Below are 16925 nucleotides of genomic sequence, written 5' to 3'. Positions count from 1 at the left end.
TAAGCCACCCAGGCACCCCTCATTGCATCATCTTTTAAGAAATTATCAGAAAAGAACACCAAACAGACATCAACCATCTTTGTGTTCTTTTGATCTTTGGTTAATTTTCACTTAATAGGGTTAAGCATTCAGAATTTTTTTTTAACCTAAAACAGTAAAGAAAAGACAACTGATAAGAAAGGTTCTCCCCAAATATTAAAGAGAATGACACAGAGCAGCACTCTAGACTCTAACTGTAATAGTGGAACTGTGTAGTGAGATCTCAGACTGTGGGTCTTTAGATGACGATTACCTAGATGAATTTTACTCAGATCAGTCCCTTATGAGTGAGCAATATATTTCAATAGAGGCAAGAGCTTCATCACGAAGTGCTTTATAAGAACCTAGACCATCCCATTTTGTGAAAAGGATAAATGATTGTTCTTTCATTACTTGTGATGTTTGCATAGATTTTACTGGGGACTTCCCCTAAGTGGATGAATGCTGAAAGCAAATGTATACTCAAAGGAGACAGATGATGCAGAAATGAAGAAATTCATTGACTTAAAGATTCAAATCTACAAATAAAGATTTTGGCATTTATAATATAAGAAAGATAGTGATCCTCTCTTCAACAAAACTACGAGTGTCTGAGTTTTCAACAGTTTTGTGTTTTAACAATCCAAGTGCAAGAAGAATCAGAAGTAATAATAAGCTAGAAGCTGTAGGAGATGGATTTGAAACCAGAAATCAGAGTTTACAGAATGAGTATGATCCACATTCCTGCAGGACAGCTGATGAGCAGTTGGTTGTGTCACCTAGGAGACCCCATAACCTGACCTTCACTACCCACCTGTTTCTACTTATTCATTTTTCTCTTACATTTTTCCTTAAGATCTTCTTTCCAGCTTCCCTCTTGGGCAAAGGAAACCTGAAAGCACCCCTTAGGTGATGGCCACTCCCCTGATAAGACCTCCCACCTGACCTGACCATCCAGACCCTCTGAGCCAAACCTCTGACTAGCACCTGTGCAGATGGACCATGGAGGGAACCTCTGGAAAGACCTCCAATCACTTTTACCTCACTAGAACACTAAAGCTCAGCCCAAAGAAGAGCACAGCCTCATTTGCATAACATACAATGTGTGATTAGGCATGTTTCCTTAAGGCGCATGTGTGACCTTATGCCCATCTCTACGTTAAACATTCATCCTAACCCTAAACAAAAGGAACCCATTCACCATTTCTTGGGGAGCCATTGCTTTGGAAGACATTGCCTATGATTTCCTTATTTGCAGTAAATCAGGTTTTCTTTGTGCAACAACTCATCTTTGGTAGTTTCTGACTCACCAAAGAGTCAACTCACATTGGTTGGGCGCCAGTCACATTCTGGAATCAGTCTCCATTTTGCGTGTGTATCTTCAAACCAGGGTGTTAATGGAGTAAAAGTGTGGGTTTTCTCTGCTTAAATTTTTATTACATTTTCTAACAAAAGTGTGTTTCACTATTCCCTTATTCTTAATTTGCAAATTATTCATCAATTACTTTAAAATATTAAAAAATTAAAAGGGTCCATTGGTCCAGATGATAAATGAAGATGATTGTTTTTCCTGGAATTCTGCCAGTTAAAATAAAACAGAGTCTCGGAATGAACGTGCAAAAGAGTTAACTAGAGAATTTATAAAAATGCAAGACCCAATCCCTGAGATTTTGATTCAGCAAATCAGGGTAAGCAACAGATGCCTGCAGTTCTAATGCAACTGGTCATCAGATTAAGCTTGGTGAATGACTGCTTTGGAAAAAGAATACAAACTATGTACCCTAAAGTAGGCTGAGGCATTAATTTATGGTTGGACGATTTCTTGTCTCTCTTGCAAAGACGTAAATCGACTTTGAAAGAAGTCAACATAAAGTCCTTTTCTAAAGCCATAATCCTAATAAGCAAAAAACCACTGTTTTAATTCTGACCTTGAGGAAAGTTACATAAAATTCCAATTAAATATTGTTGCTTAAATCTTAGATCTATGTATTGTTTAAAATCAATGAAGTTCCTTGACCTTCAACCCTGCTGAATCTCTATGTCTACCCAACAGAAAAGAGCACTTAGCATAAAAGTAAGAAGAGCTGGAAAGCCAGGGAGACTAGTCCTCTAAATAAACAATATATTTTATTTGCGTGCTTCTGCACAATAATAGACACTGTTTAAAAATATTCAAGAGGACAAAGTAAAGCACAGGCTAAATATAGGTTAAAAACACTGGGATTTTTGCAATGTACTTTGCATTCCCCAAGAATGTTTGTTTTACATGTGACAACTATTGATCTGGTAGGTCAGCGACAGCCAGGAAAAAGGGAAATATTTAGGAGTGTTCTAAGGGAGGCTCTTCTCTGCATGATAAAGGATTTAATGATGACATGATTCTTTTAATGGGCAGTGTTTCATTATTTGCATGTAATACTTGCCCAATTTCTACACTTACCTAGTTTTGTGTAAAACCTCATAATCAGTCACAGGCAATCCAAAAAGTTGTTCACCAGATGAATATGTAACAAACTTCCTCCACAGATCATCAAAATTGGCCTATAAAAAGATTTTTAAGTTGTAGTAAAATAAAATTAATTCAGGCCCCTTTAAAGTAGAATTTATTACAATTGGAATAAAAGCTACACTGAGGTTTATTTAATAATATCTATGAAACAAAGTTTTGTGAAGAAATTTATACTGGTGCCAAGCAATCAGAAGAAAAGTTGAGCACTTAGGAAAATTAACTTTCAAACACTCTAAAAGCATCCATTTTACATAAAATTTTTTCTTTAGTAAATTCTGTGGTCCCCAGAAGACCTATACTTCAGGTTCCCATAAATATGTCTGAATGTAATAAAACTGCATTTTAAAAAATCTATAATTCAGGCTTTTTCACTAATTTAGACCTGTCCTCTCTTCTACAGGGTTCAAATGAGTGAGTATAATCCTTTCCACCTTGTCTTCCCTCCAAGCAATAAAGAGTCTATAAAATGAAGGATTCCCTTTTAACACTATTTGAGAGAATTCTAACAATCTGAATCAGCAAAATGAATGCCCATGCTCCTTGAATTGGAAGTGGGATCTCCTATACTTAGAATGCTAAGCATGGAGCGTGTTTAAAGCACAAAAGCAAACAGAAATAATCCACATGTGACAAGGTATGTGCGGCTTTAAAATAAGGGTATAATCAGTGAGGGCCCTGGAGAATGTCTGGCGTCAGACCTCACACATTCAGTGAATCCGATCTGACAGCTACCGTTAGCATATTTTAGAGGACCCAACTCAGGAAGTGGGGAAGACCCTAGGGGAACTCCAATGAACTCTTCCTTTCTAGAAAGTAAGGGCCATATTTTGCACTTTTTCTATTAGTTGCTGGTTAGCACAGTGGTCACTTAATAAAGTTACTGACTAATGTAGCCATGGAACCATGTGAACACTAGAAAAAGAGAAACAAAAATGTGAAACTTAGCATACTTTAAAATAATGACACTTCAAATCTTGTTTATGTGGTGAAGACTATTGATGAATGCCAGTCACTCACCCTTTTTCCATTCAGGCCCCAAATAGTATAAAAAGACCAATGTCACCAGCCAAATGGGGAACAAAATATCAACTTTGTCAGCAGGCCAACCCAGTGCCCAGTAATTCCGGAGATCAGAGTAAAGTTGCCTCTGGGAACACCACTGCACCCTGAGGCCTAATGTGAGGCTTCCTGCTTTTTTCCAAGATCTAGATCTTGGCATCTGTTTTTTGGGGGGGGATAGGAAGTTGAGGGTGGGCCTGCTTTTGAGGACAGTTGGGTCACATACCCAGCCAGATGCATGGAGAATAGCCTACTGTGTGCACACCCCCAAGCATAGTTAGAACAGAAGGAGCAAGATAGCAAGAGATGGGCCCTACAATGTCTTTTCAATGAAGTAGCCACACCCCCCAGGGAAAAGGTAGTATATTACAGTCCCAGTCACTGACCAATGAATTGGTAATTCCTGAGGGAAAGGCAAGGAGATAGATCTACCTTCAAAATATACCCAGGCTCCAACCACTTTTCATCAACTCCAGTGCCACCAGTCTGGTCCAAGATACTGTCACCTTCCTCTGGATTATTGCAATAGCCTAATTACTTTCTCTGCTTCCACCCCTGACAGTCAATAATCTACTCTCAACAGTGTAGCCAGGACAATCCACTAAAAACATAGGTAAGATGATGTCGTATTTGCTCTCACTCAGGGCCTTTGCACTTGCTCTCCCTCCTGTCTGGATAGCTGCTCTTCCAGGTACCTGTCTGGCTCGTTCCCTCATTTCTCTAGGTCTCTACTCAAATGTCAGCTTTTCAAGGTGGCCATCTCTGGAGATATGGTGTTAAAGTTCACTTCCATGTTACATACACAGAGCCCAGCACATTAGGCCCCTTCTCTGCTATTTTTTCCCTTGGCACTAATCACCCTTCAACATTACTATCTAGTTTCAATCTTCACCTTGTTTTTATTGCTGAGGGGCTCTGCTTGGCTCAGCTGGCAGCTACCAGGTGAGCAAATTTGTGTTGGTTTTGGCTCCTCCAGAGAGGCAGGCCTTTCCCTGGGACTCAGGAGACTTCAGGTAGCTAAGGATCAGAGCCTCCTCCAGGGTCCGGCAAAAAGGTACTGAAAGTGACCACTATTGTCTTAGGACAAAAGAACCACAGCAATAACAAGGGACTAGACTTTTTGTCTGTGGACACCATATTCAAGTGGAAGGCTTATGCCTGCTGCCTCCCATGAAAACCCTGGCCGGCATGGACAACCTGCCTTATAGAAATCCATCAGGCTTTCTGGGCTAGACCTACCTGGCCTGTGGAACCAGACAATGGGCTCTGTGACAGCTGATTTCCTTACTTGGCACAAGATTATTCCTCTAGAGTCTAGGCTACAAATCCTGGTTGCTCCAGTGATCCTAGAAGAACCCTTTTTTATCTGGGTCTGGATTCCCTTTTTTTTTCTCCCTCAAGATTTTATTTATTTATTTATTTATTTGAGAGAGAGAATGAAAGAGAAACTGCAAGTGGGGAGGGAGGGAGAGGAAGAAGCAGAATCCCCACTGAGCAGGGAGCCCGATACTGGGCTGGATCCCAGGACCCTGAACTCAGGACCTGAGCCAAAGGCAGAAACGTAACCAACTGAGCCACCCATGCGACTTGGGTCTGGATTTTCCATTTAAATCACTCAAATGAAGGGAGATACTTGAAAGTTAGATACCATATGAGAAATTCCACTTGACTGAACCCTTCTGAGAAAAGCATGCATGGAACCAGCCTGAACCATCTAAGGAACATGCACATACAGCATCGAGGACAAGATTACCGAATCTACTCTTCTTTTTATTTGCTTTGGGGTGAAAAAACCCAATGGCTAAGTATTAGGAAGTTATCTCTGACATAGGTAAAAGGATATTAAGAAATACCCACCCAGCACGAGGTAAAACTAAGTTAGCTACAGAAAGCCTTCATATGGCTGCTAGTAAAGAAGAAAACACTGGATTTTGGACAACATCTCTGGATCCCCTGGTGGCTCAACCATGGAAGCTATCAGAGCACAAAGGCAGGTAGAAACTGGGGCCTGGTGAAGAAAAAAGTGACATCTAAAAGGGGGCACAGAACAGAGAAATAGGTGTCTTATGGTTACTTTAAAAAGGAAAGACACGCAGCTTTTAAAATATTGATTGGGAAGACTTAGTGAAGGGGACGGGGTTAAGAGGAAAGGAGAGAAAAGGGTCTGGCTAAGAAGGAACAAGGGAGAGTCCAGAGTCCCCAGGGACAGGAAAGGCAACACATCTCTCTGAAATTTACTGCACACACACACCCTAAATCATCTCTGTAAATTGGGAGACAAGGTCATCTGTCCAAACTAATCTCAAAACGACTCTTCCCACACTCCTACTTCAGTAAAGGATTCTACTTTCTTCTGTTTTCCCAAGCTGGACATCTCCCCCTCTTCCCCTCAGCCCAGGCTCCAGGCCTATCACGTTGGTCTTGTTAATAAACTCATGATCCATCCAGTTTTCTTCATTGCAAGTGCATTTGGTTGGTCTCACTCTTTACAATTTCTAACTTGCATGACTGAAGCGGCCATGAGTCTAACCATCCTCCTTCCAGAGCATTCTCCGCACTAATGCCAGAGAAATCTTTTTAACACACAGCTGTTTTAAAAATCCAAATCTCGGGGCGCCTGGGTGGTTCAGTGGGTTAAAGCCTCTGCCTTCAGCTCAGGTCATGATCCCGGGGTCCTGGGATCGAGCCCCGCATCGGGCTCTCTGCTCAGCGGGGAGCCTGCTTCCTCCTCTCTCTCTCTCTCTGCCTGCCTTTCTGCCTATTTGTGATCTGTCTGTCAAATAAATAAATAAAATCTTCAAAAAAAAAAAAAATCCAAATCTCAACAGGCCATTCCTTGCTTAGAGCCCTCCAGCCCCCAGAACGGGCCAGGAGCTCTTTACCAGAGCCTACAAAGCCCTCTCAGCAGTGATTTCCACCCTCTCAGCTGTCCCATCCCTGCCTCATCCCTATCCTCTCTGCCCACTGTACCCCACATCTCCCTAAATCCCCTGGCTTAACTCCTCATTTCGGGGCCTTTGTAAGAGGTATAAATTCTGTCTAACTTGTTTTTCTTCCTTCTTCCCCGGCTAACTCTAAATAGTCCTTCAAGATGCGGCTCAGATGGCTCCCCTTCCAGGAAGCCTTCTCTGGCTGCCCCACCTCCTATTTTGGTTGGTAGTTCCCTACATTTGTTTCCGTAAGACTAGTTCTCACACTTAGATCATAGGGCTCACCACACAGTTTTGCACTTACTATCTATCTAGCTCTCTGTTCCCTACCAGATTTTAGCAGTGTAGAGGGAAGAACCTTGCCTTAATCACTTTTCTATTGACCAGGACACACAGTTGGCATCTGATAAATATTTTTTAATGACTACAAATGCATGCGGGACAGAGAACATAAACAGAACATGAACATATAGTCTGGCCACTACAGAAAACAGGATAGAGAACAGACACAAATAATGCCTGATCCTCTTAGGGGCTAGCTTACATAGGAATCCATGAATCTGCAAAACAATGACCCAAAGGGGTATGTGATTTTTCTCTAGATTTGCTCAGCAATCTGAACATAGGAAAAGAGGGTGAATCCGATGAGTATAATAGAGTCCAGGGTAAGGGAAATGAGCTGGGAAGTTTAAAGTCAAGGATAAAAAGGAATGGATACTGAGGGAACACCGGGAAACCATTTGTCAATATTTTAGATCTTATTCTGATATATTTTATTATTCTATGAATTTTTACCGTTTGCATACAAATGAGATGCTTGGAACCAAAATAAGGTATACACGTAAGTTCAAAATCAAAGGCTTATTCTTTAAAAATACAGGGAGAGATTCTGTGGAGAACAACACAAAGGGATACAAGAAAAGGAATCAATCACATTATTTTGCAGATTAAAATCTGTATGCCCTTTAAACACTAAATTTTCCAGTGTAAGGTAGAACACATAAATTTTTCCCTAAAATTACTTTAAAGAATAACAACACATGGTTGACATACAGAAAATGAAGTTTCACCTGAAATATCTGTAGCCTGTTACTAGCTTCTTGAGGTGGAATATTTGGAACCATGGGTCCTTCCTGTAATGAATAATATAATCTCCATTTAAATTCTTAAACACATGTATTTATCAATTTTTTGAGTTTATCCATTATTTCCTTTAAATAAATAAACATTATTTTTAATTGGAAGACCTAATTTTGTCCCATATATGAAGCTTTCATTTAATTTCTGTAACAGCTTTATTGAGATATAGCTCACATATTATACAATCTCTCATTTAAAATGGACAATTTAATGGCTTTTAGCATATCACAGAGTAGTGTAACCATGACCACAATCAATTTTAGAACACTTGCATCACTCCAACTTCCATTCATTTTTTTAAAATGTGCCAGAATTACATCTTGTAGGAAGCCTGCACCACTAGAGCTCTGTTTCATTTCACTTATGATTGTAAGTAATGATGCTGTGTTTGTGCATTAGAATAACTGATACAGAGTTCTGAAAACAGCCTCCTTCCACTGACTGTTCAGCCCAATATGGAAATAAAGGAGCACGTAGGTTGAATACTTGGATGAAGCAAATGCAGTCTCTGGTGGCCATCATCCAGAACCCAGTTGCAAAAGGAACCCCAGATGGTCTGTACAATCCTGAATATATGAATATGCTAAATAATAGACCAGATTCGCAGGATAATGGAATGATAAGGCCATAAAATGTTGACAAATCCAACTAAAAGAGGGAAGTTTAGTACATGCAAAAAAAAAAAAAATGTGTTATGTGATTATTATTAAGGGGTTAACATGGCTTATGAATCCAGACCCATTGCGACCATGAAAAGAAAGTAGCATATGTTAGGGGAATATATTCAACTTCTGAGTTTAACTTCAAAGGGGAGAATCACCATCAGTCATGGTACCAGGCTGAATTGTCTGAGGGACTGACCAGGTGTGACATTGATTATTTATATTCAGTGACCCTTTTGGTTCTCTAAGAGTTAGTGAAAAAAAGATCTGTTGCATAATACCCTGGTATTTAGGTTTTTATCATTTCTTATAGCCTTCCAACAACTGTATTACATTTTCAACAATGAGCATTCTGGCCTGAGAAAGAAAACATAAGACCAAACCTCTTGTTCCTTCCTTCCACAATCTCAGAAGTTGTTGCTCATTTTAACAGTTAAATCTTCTTTCTTCCTTTATAAAATAAGTTTAAAGGTTCAGCTGTCCCCGCCTTTTTTATCTGATTTCTCCAAATATTAAATCTATCCTCTTATATACAATGTGAAAATCACAGTGAATTTTTCAAGATTCATCACTGTCATCCCATATAAACATGCCACAGAACATTTTATCACACAGCATGCAAATACTTAGATTACCGTCTCGTATGATTCTGCAAAGTTCATTACATCCTCACGAAAAACTTCCACAGCCTCAAGAAGACTACTTTTAAACTTTGGTTGCACTTGAACTAGTTCATCTTGCACAGAAACCTAGAATAAAAAAGAATAACCAACATGAGATGGATTCAAGTGAAAATGTATTTAAATGAAAACTCTAATTCTGTCCCAGCAAGTTCGTTATCCTGCAGATGTCCAGTATGAACAAGGGTGTCTCTACAATGCTGCTTTAAAAAAAAACAAAAACAAAAAACAAGAAACAAAAAAAGCAAAGGGAAATAACCCAAATGCACCAAAAGAAGACACAAAACATTCTAATTCATGACCCAAGAGGCAAAGCCATATTCTATAACTGCAGTTAGGAAAAAGTTTTCTGGCTGACCCAGCTCTGGCCATCACCAGGGAAACAGTTACTGCTATAGGCCCCAATCTGGGTCACATGCCATCTCTGAGACCAGATGAAGGTCTGGGATTAGTAATCTCTAGTAGGTTCACAGGGCTGGAAGAGTCACCTCTAAAAGAAAGTAATATTACTCTGGGTATTTTAAAAAAAAAAAGTGAATGCCTTCCATGACCGTCTTCCAAGCTTCTGCTTAAACTTTCAGTCATAATAGCTGGCACTTAAGGAATAATTCCTATCCACCAGGTTTTTTCACCTATATTAACTCATTTAATCCTCAGGACAACCCTGTGTGGCAAATGCTAATACTATACCCATTTTACAGGTGAGAAAACTGAGGCACAGAGACACTAAGGAACTTCCCCAAAGTCTCAGCATCAGCATGAGGCAAGGTTATGTGGTATATATACACAATGGAATACTATGCAGCCATCAAAAGAAATGAAATCTTGCCATTTGCGACAACATGGATGGAACTAGAGCATATCATGCTTAGCGAAATAAATCAAGCAGAGAAAGACAACTATCATATGATCTCCCTGATATGAGGAAGTGGTGATACAACATGGGGGCTTAAGTGGGTAGGAGAAGAATCAATGAAACAAGATGGGATTGGGAGGGAGACAAACCATAAGTGACTCTTAATCTCACGAAACAAACTGAGGGTTGCTGGGGGGAGGGGGTTTGGGAGAAGGGGGTGGGATTATGGACATTGGGGAGGGTATGTGCTTTGGTGAGTGCTGTGAAGTGTGTAAACCTGGTGATTCACAGACCTGTACCCCTGGGGATAAAAATATATGTTTATAAAACTGTAAAAAAAAAAAAAGTAGTTAAGATGAGAAGTGCCTGAATGGTGCTGTCAGTTAAGCAACTTCAGGTTGTGATCTCTGGGTCCTGAGATGGAGGCCTGCGCCTGGCTCCATGCTCTTAAGCTCTGCTTAAGTCTCTCTCTCCCTCTCCTTCTTTCCCTTCCCCTGCTCACCTGTGCACACACTCTCTTTCTAAAAAAGTAAATAAGGGGCGCCTGGGTGGCTCAGTGGGTTGAGCCTCTGCCTTCGGCTCAGGTCATGATCCCGGGGGCCTGGGATCGAGTCCCGCATGGGGCTCTCTGCTCAGCAGGGAGCCTGCTTCTCCTCATCTCTCTCTCTGTCTCTCTGCCTATTTGTGATCTCTCTCTCTGTCAAATAAATGGATAAAATCTTTAAAAAAAAAAGTAAATAAATCTTTTTAAAAATAGTTAAAATGACAAATGCTATGTGTGTTTTACCATAATTTAAAAAACAAACAAACAAACAAACAAAAAGTTACAATAATCAAGCCAGTAAGTTCCTGGCATAGGGATAGATATATGAATCAACAGAATAGAATTGAGAGGCCAAAAATAACTCTCTACATTTATGGTCAATTGATTTTTGATAAGGGAGCCAAACAGTTTGTTGGTGAATGGATGGTTTTTTTCCACAAATGGTGCTGAGACAACTGGATATCCACATGTCTTTTTTGGATGAAGTTGGACCCCTAAATCACACCATACAAAAAAATTTATCAGAAATCTAAATGTAAGAGCTAAAATTATAAAACTGACATAAGAAAATATAGTAGTAAATCTTCATGACCCTGGATTAGGCAACCATGTTCTAGATATGATACTAAGTCACAAGCGACAAAAGAAAAAAAAAGGTAAACTGGACTTCATTAAAATTTTAAAAATTTGCATTTCAAATTCAGAAGCAGAAAGCAGAATGGTGGTTACGAGGGACTGGGGGTAGGGAGAATGTAGAGTTACAGTTTAATACACATGAAATACCAGATTTGTAAGATGAAAGGAGTTACAGGGATGTAACTCCAACAATGTTAATGTCTTTAGTAACACTGAACTGCATACTTAAAAAATTATTAAGATGGTAAATTTTATATTTATTTTAAAACACTAAAAATATGAAAAAGAAAAGAAAAACACCATCAAGAAACTAAAAAGATGTCTTCTTTATCCATTCATCAGTTGATGGACACTTGAGCTGTTTCTATAATTTGGCTGTTGTAGATCATGCAGCTTTAAACATCACGGAGCATGTATCCCTTTGAATCAGTATTTTTGTGTTCTTTGGATAAATACCTAGTAATGCCATTGCTGGATCATAGGACAGTTTCTATTTTCAACTTTTTGAGAAACGTCTATACTGCCTTCCACAGTGGCTGCACCAGTTTCCATTCCCGCCAACAGTGCAAGACCGTTCTCCTTTTTACACAGCCTAACCAATACTTCTTGTTTCTTGTGTTGTTGATTTTATCAATTCTGACAGGTGTGAGGTGATATGGGAGTTTTGATTTGCATTTCCCTGAAGACTAGTGATGTTGAGTATCTTTTTATGTGTCTGTTGGTCATCTGTATGTCTTCTTTGGACAAATGTCTATTCATGACTTCTAAACATTTTTTAATGGGATAATTCATTTTGGGATGCTGAGTTTTTTAAGATCTTTATACATTTTGGATGCTAATCCTTCATCAGATATGCATCAGCAAATACCTTCTCCCATTCCAAAGGTTGCCTTTTAGTTTTGTTGATTGTTTCCTTTGTTGTAAAGCTTTTTATTTTGATGTGATATATATATATACACCATAGAAAATTACTCAACCATAAAAAAGAACGAAGTCTTGCCACCTGCAACATGGATGTATTATGCTAAGCAAACTAAGTCAATCAGAGCAAGACAAATACCATAGGATTCATATGTAGAATTTAAGAAGCAAAACAAATGAACAAAGGGAAAAATGAGAGTGAGGCAAACCAAGAAACAGACTCTTAATGATAGAGAACAAACTGATGGCTACCAGAGCAGAGGTGGGTGAGGGATGGGTTAAATAGGTGATGGGGATTAAGGAGTACACCTGTTGTGATGATCACCAGGTGTTGTAGGGAGGTGTTAGATCACCATATTATATACCTGAAACTAATATTATACCATTAAATGGAATTCAAATAAAAACTTGAAAAAAATTGAAAAGACAATCCACAGAATGAGAGAAGATATTTACAAATTCTTTCATATGGGATATCCAAATATTAAAAATACATAATGAACCCATACAACTCAAAAATAAAAAGACAACCCATTTGTTAAAAACCAAAGGATTTAAATTCACATTTCTCCAAACAAGATGGATGAATGGCCAATAAGAACATGAAAAGATGTTCAACATCATTAGCCATTAGGAGAATGAAGCAGTGGTACAGAGGACAACATGGATAAACATTATAACTTTATGCTAAATGAAAGAAGCCAGTCACAAAAGGCTACATATTGTATGAGTCCATCTATATTATGTGTCCCAAAAAAACAGATCCATAGAGATGGAAAAGTAGATTCATGGTTGCCAGTAACTAGGGAAAGAGAGAGAAGATGGGGTGGCTGCTCATGGGTATGGGGTTTTTCTCAGGAAGATGAAAGTGTTCTAAAATTAGATAATTACAGTGGTTGTGCAACTCCATGAATATATGAAAAATCACTGAACTGTATACTTTGAAATGGTAAATTTTATGGTATGTAAATTATACCTCAAAAAGGCTAATAAAACAATAATATTAAAGCTTTAAAATGTATAAAACTTTTTTCTAGAGATGGTAACTTATAAAAAATAAGAATTAAGTTTGTACTTACAGCTTTGCTCTGCAATTTGTTGAAAGAATATCTCAAGGTATCAACTGCTTCTGATTCTTCTTTGGTCACTTCAACTTCAAATCTATTTAAAATAGCATAGGCTTCCTGGAAAGTGAAAGAGAGTTCAGAAACATCATAAGAAAAGCAAATGCCAAATGATTTAGATGCCTTCTAGAAATATATTCCTAGTCTTCCTTAGAAGAAGAGAGTATATTCTAGAAGAGTTAAACATACATACATATAAAGCACCTCTAGATTCTCCCTGATACCTGATATTGACTCTAGATCTTGGGTCCTGAAATCTACATTTAATAAGCACCTAGGTGATTCTGATGGAGATGCAGGCAGATAACACTGAAATACTATCTTAGTCGGGGCACCCGTGTGGCTCAGTTGGTTGAGCATCTGATCCTTGGTCTCAGCTCAGGTCTTGATCTCACAGTCATGAGTTCATGCCCCACACTGGGCTCCACAGTGGGCTGGAGCTTAAACTTAAAAAAACAAAAGAAAAGAAAGAAATACTAGCCTAGAAAATATCTCTAGGATTATTTTCTCCTCTCTCCTCTTTGATCTTGTCCAACACCATGCAAAATATCTTCTCATTACTCTATTAAAATATGCACTGGCTATATAAAGAACAGAATGAAATAATGATGTGGAGATACTCTGAAGTTCTTTATAGATTCTGGACACTAGTCCTTTATCTGATATGTCGTTTGCAAATATCTTCTCCCATTCTGTCAGTTGTCTTTTGATTTTGTTAACTGTTTCCTTTGCTGTGCAAAAGCTTTTGAGAAAAGAAACTTGAATGGTCAAAGGGATGGACTGGCAACTGGATTTACTAAAAGAATTCATGCTTAAGAATAAGGTTTCTGGAGCATCTGGGTGACTCAGTGGGTTAAGCATTCAACTCTTAATTTTGGCTCATGTCATGATTACAAGGTCATGAGATTGAGCCCTAAATCGGGCTCCACACTGGGCATGGAGCTTGCTTAAGATCCTCTCCCTTGCCCACCCTCTGCCCCTCTTCCACCACTCACACAAGTGCACTCATTCTCTTAAAAAAAAAAAAAGTAATAAAATAAATTAAGGGTCTGATTTTTATTAACACCTTGAGCCAGGAATTTAAATATTAGTCATGATTAACTTGTGGTAGACAAAATAATGGTCCTCTCCAATGCTGTCCACATCCTAATCTCCAGAGCCTGTGAATATGTTACTTTACATGGCAAAAGGGACTTTGCAGAAACAATTATGCTTAAAAAAAAACTTGAGATGGGGAGATTGTCCTGGACAAACTGGGTGGACCCAGTGTAGTCACAAAGGTCCATATGAGGGAAAGAGGGAGGCAGGAGAGTAAAGCCAGAGAAGATGTAAAAACTGAAGCAAGGGCAGGAGTGATGCCACTGCTAGAAGGAGCTGTGAGCCAAGGAATGCAGATGGCTTGTAGAAGCTAGAAGAGAAGCTAAAAAGCAAGGAATGGACTCTCTCCTAGAGCCTCCAGAAAGAATACAGCCCTTCTGACATCTTGATTCTAACTCCGTATAATCCATTTTCAGACTTACGATCTGTAGAACTGTGAAATAATACCTTTATGTTCTTTTAAGCCATTAAGTTTATGGAAATTTGTTATAGCCAGAGTAGGAAACTAATATATTACTCCACCCTAAAAACATCTCTGGTTGATGTTAGTTCCAACAGACTACTATTGAGCCTAAGGGGACTCTTCCCACCGTGCTGCCCTCAGCATGCCTTTGGTCATGAATGAGACCTAAAAGCAGTTTCTAAAGAAAGTCAAAGATATTTGGGGAACTTGCCTAGAATGTTGGGATTGACATGGACAACACCAGCATTCATTCTTGTAAAATGTTGGTGTTAGCCTAAAAAACTGAACACGGTCTAGACCAGTTCAGCATTATCAATATTTTAATTAATATTTTATGAATATATTTGTATTATTTATTAGTATTTAATTAATATTTTCCTTTGTCTACTGTTCACTGTTGATAATTTTCAAAACCCCTCCAAAGACACCAAATCAGAAAGGAGAAACTGGCAGACTGTGCCATAAAATAGATGAAGAAAGGATGTTAACAGAATCAATTTTTTAGTGTTATCTCTTTAAAAAAAAAATTTCAAGAAAGAAAAATGTGATCATTTCTTACTTCAATTGGTCCCAAAGTCATGTCCATTTGAATTTCATTATCACGAATAGATGATAAGGCTTCCATTGCAAACCTGACATCATCTAAATCACGAATAGGTCTAGATAACTTTTTCAAGTATTCATTGATAAATGCTATCATGTCTGACATTTTCTTTTTGTATTCTTCATTCAAGTAGCGACAGAGTAACATCTTCCATGCCTTAGCCTCAATTGATAAGGCCAATTTCATTGGCTCTGAGGAAGAGGAAGAATGATCAGAATGGAATACAAATGACATTCTGAAACTATTTCCTTCTTGTCTAATCTGAGCATCTCTAACTGCACCGTCCTACTCGATGATCCCAGCTCCAACTAGGCAACTCTATCTTATCAATCCTTACACATTCCTCTTTTCTTCTCTTAGTATCCCTTGACCCCCCAGGCCTGCCGCACTTGAAACATGAGTTCTCCCCGCTAACTTCCAACAGTTAGACAGACCAGGGAGCTGAGGTAACATACAGCCAGTTTGTTGGTTGCAACTGAGAGATCCTCTCGTGAGGTGTGCACCTCATGGGCCTGCCTTGTCCTTTTCTTCAGTTCCCAAGCATTCAGCCCATCTCCCCCCATTCGTTAGAAGCGTTGCTGCCTATTCCATTTCTGAGTTCTCTCTCTCTAAAATCGAGCCCCCAGTCAACTCTCACATTGAGCTGGAGCTGATTTTTGTATGAGGAATCACAGTGCTAACCACTATGAGAAAACAAGTAGGAAATTTAAATAATAGTAATAATAACAGGTAAATTCTTTTTTCAAAAGTCTATACTTCTTGGAATTATTGCCCCTGAAGCATAGCTTCTGATTTCTAACTAATTCCCTAATTCTAACTAATTCTAATTCTAACTAATTCCCTTCAAGTATTTGTGATTCTTCCCCAAATTAAATCCCTTCTTTATAGATATAGTAACAGCATTTAAGGGGCAACTGGGTAACTCAGTCAGTTGAGCTGCCGACTCTTTATTTCAGCTCAGGTCATAATCTCATGGTGGTGGGATCAAGCCCGGCATCTGGCTCCTTGTTCAGTGGAGAGTCTGCTTGAGATTCTCTCTGTCCCTCTCTCTCTGCCCCCCCTCTGCCTCCCATGCTCTCTCTCTCTCTCTAATAAACAAATAAACCTTTAAAAAACCAATAACAATATTTCATATTTATTGAACATCAACTATTTGCCAAGTAGTATGCTAAGTGTCCCATATAAAGCAATTCATGTGGTGAGCTCTGTCATTATCACCAACAGAAAGAATGGGGTTAAAGAGGTTGGGAAACCTTAATAGTCAAATTTGAGAGCCACAGTTACCCTTATTCCTTAAGGATAGATCTGAAAATCTACTTAAGGCGAATAGTTGATGTTAAATAGGTCATTCAAATATCTTCTGAGAATAAAACCTCACAAACTTCCGACAAGAAAGTACCACTTTAACCATGGCAATTAGTAGCCACCATAACTCAGTTCTAAACCCAATCTATAGACCGACTGACCTCAGGTCACTTACTTCTGCCACCCAATCAGCATCAGTCCCTCCCTTCTGAATGTCAACCAATCAAAAAGAACATATGGATAAACCCGCCTCTGTGTGCCAACCAATCAACAACAACCTCACCTGGGTAAATATCTTTCCACAGATGGTATTAGCCTATTTACACCCACAGTCCTGAAACCCCATGCTGCTCAGACACCCCATTATGAGTATACT

The 16925-nt window shown here is 38.9% G+C and overlaps 1 protein-coding gene across 1 annotated transcript in view; it reads right to left on the bottom strand.

Annotated features, from left to right (window-relative positions):
* Window positions 1-16925, bottom strand: part of DNAH8 (dynein axonemal heavy chain 8) — a 343899-nt gene that overhangs the window by 218764 nt on the left and 108210 nt on the right. The window contains exons 29-33 of the mRNA XM_082729671.1: window positions 15200-15435; window positions 13035-13139; window positions 8954-9067; window positions 7587-7649; window positions 2459-2559 (exon numbers count right to left, since the gene is read on the bottom strand). Coding sequence (XP_082585797.1) covers window positions 2459-2559; window positions 7587-7649; window positions 8954-9067; window positions 13035-13139; window positions 15200-15435 — 619 coding nt within the window. The remainder of the gene's footprint in view (window positions 1-2458; window positions 2560-7586; window positions 7650-8953; window positions 9068-13034; window positions 13140-15199; window positions 15436-16925) is intronic.

This window comes from Mustela nivalis (assembly GCF_964662115.1).
Source record: "Mustela nivalis genome assembly, chromosome: 5".
In the NCBI taxonomy this organism is placed as follows: Eukaryota; Metazoa; Chordata; class Mammalia; order Carnivora; family Mustelidae; genus Mustela; species Mustela nivalis.
The sequence above is the reverse complement of the archived record's forward strand: the minus strand, read 5'-3'. Positions and strand labels throughout refer to the sequence as shown.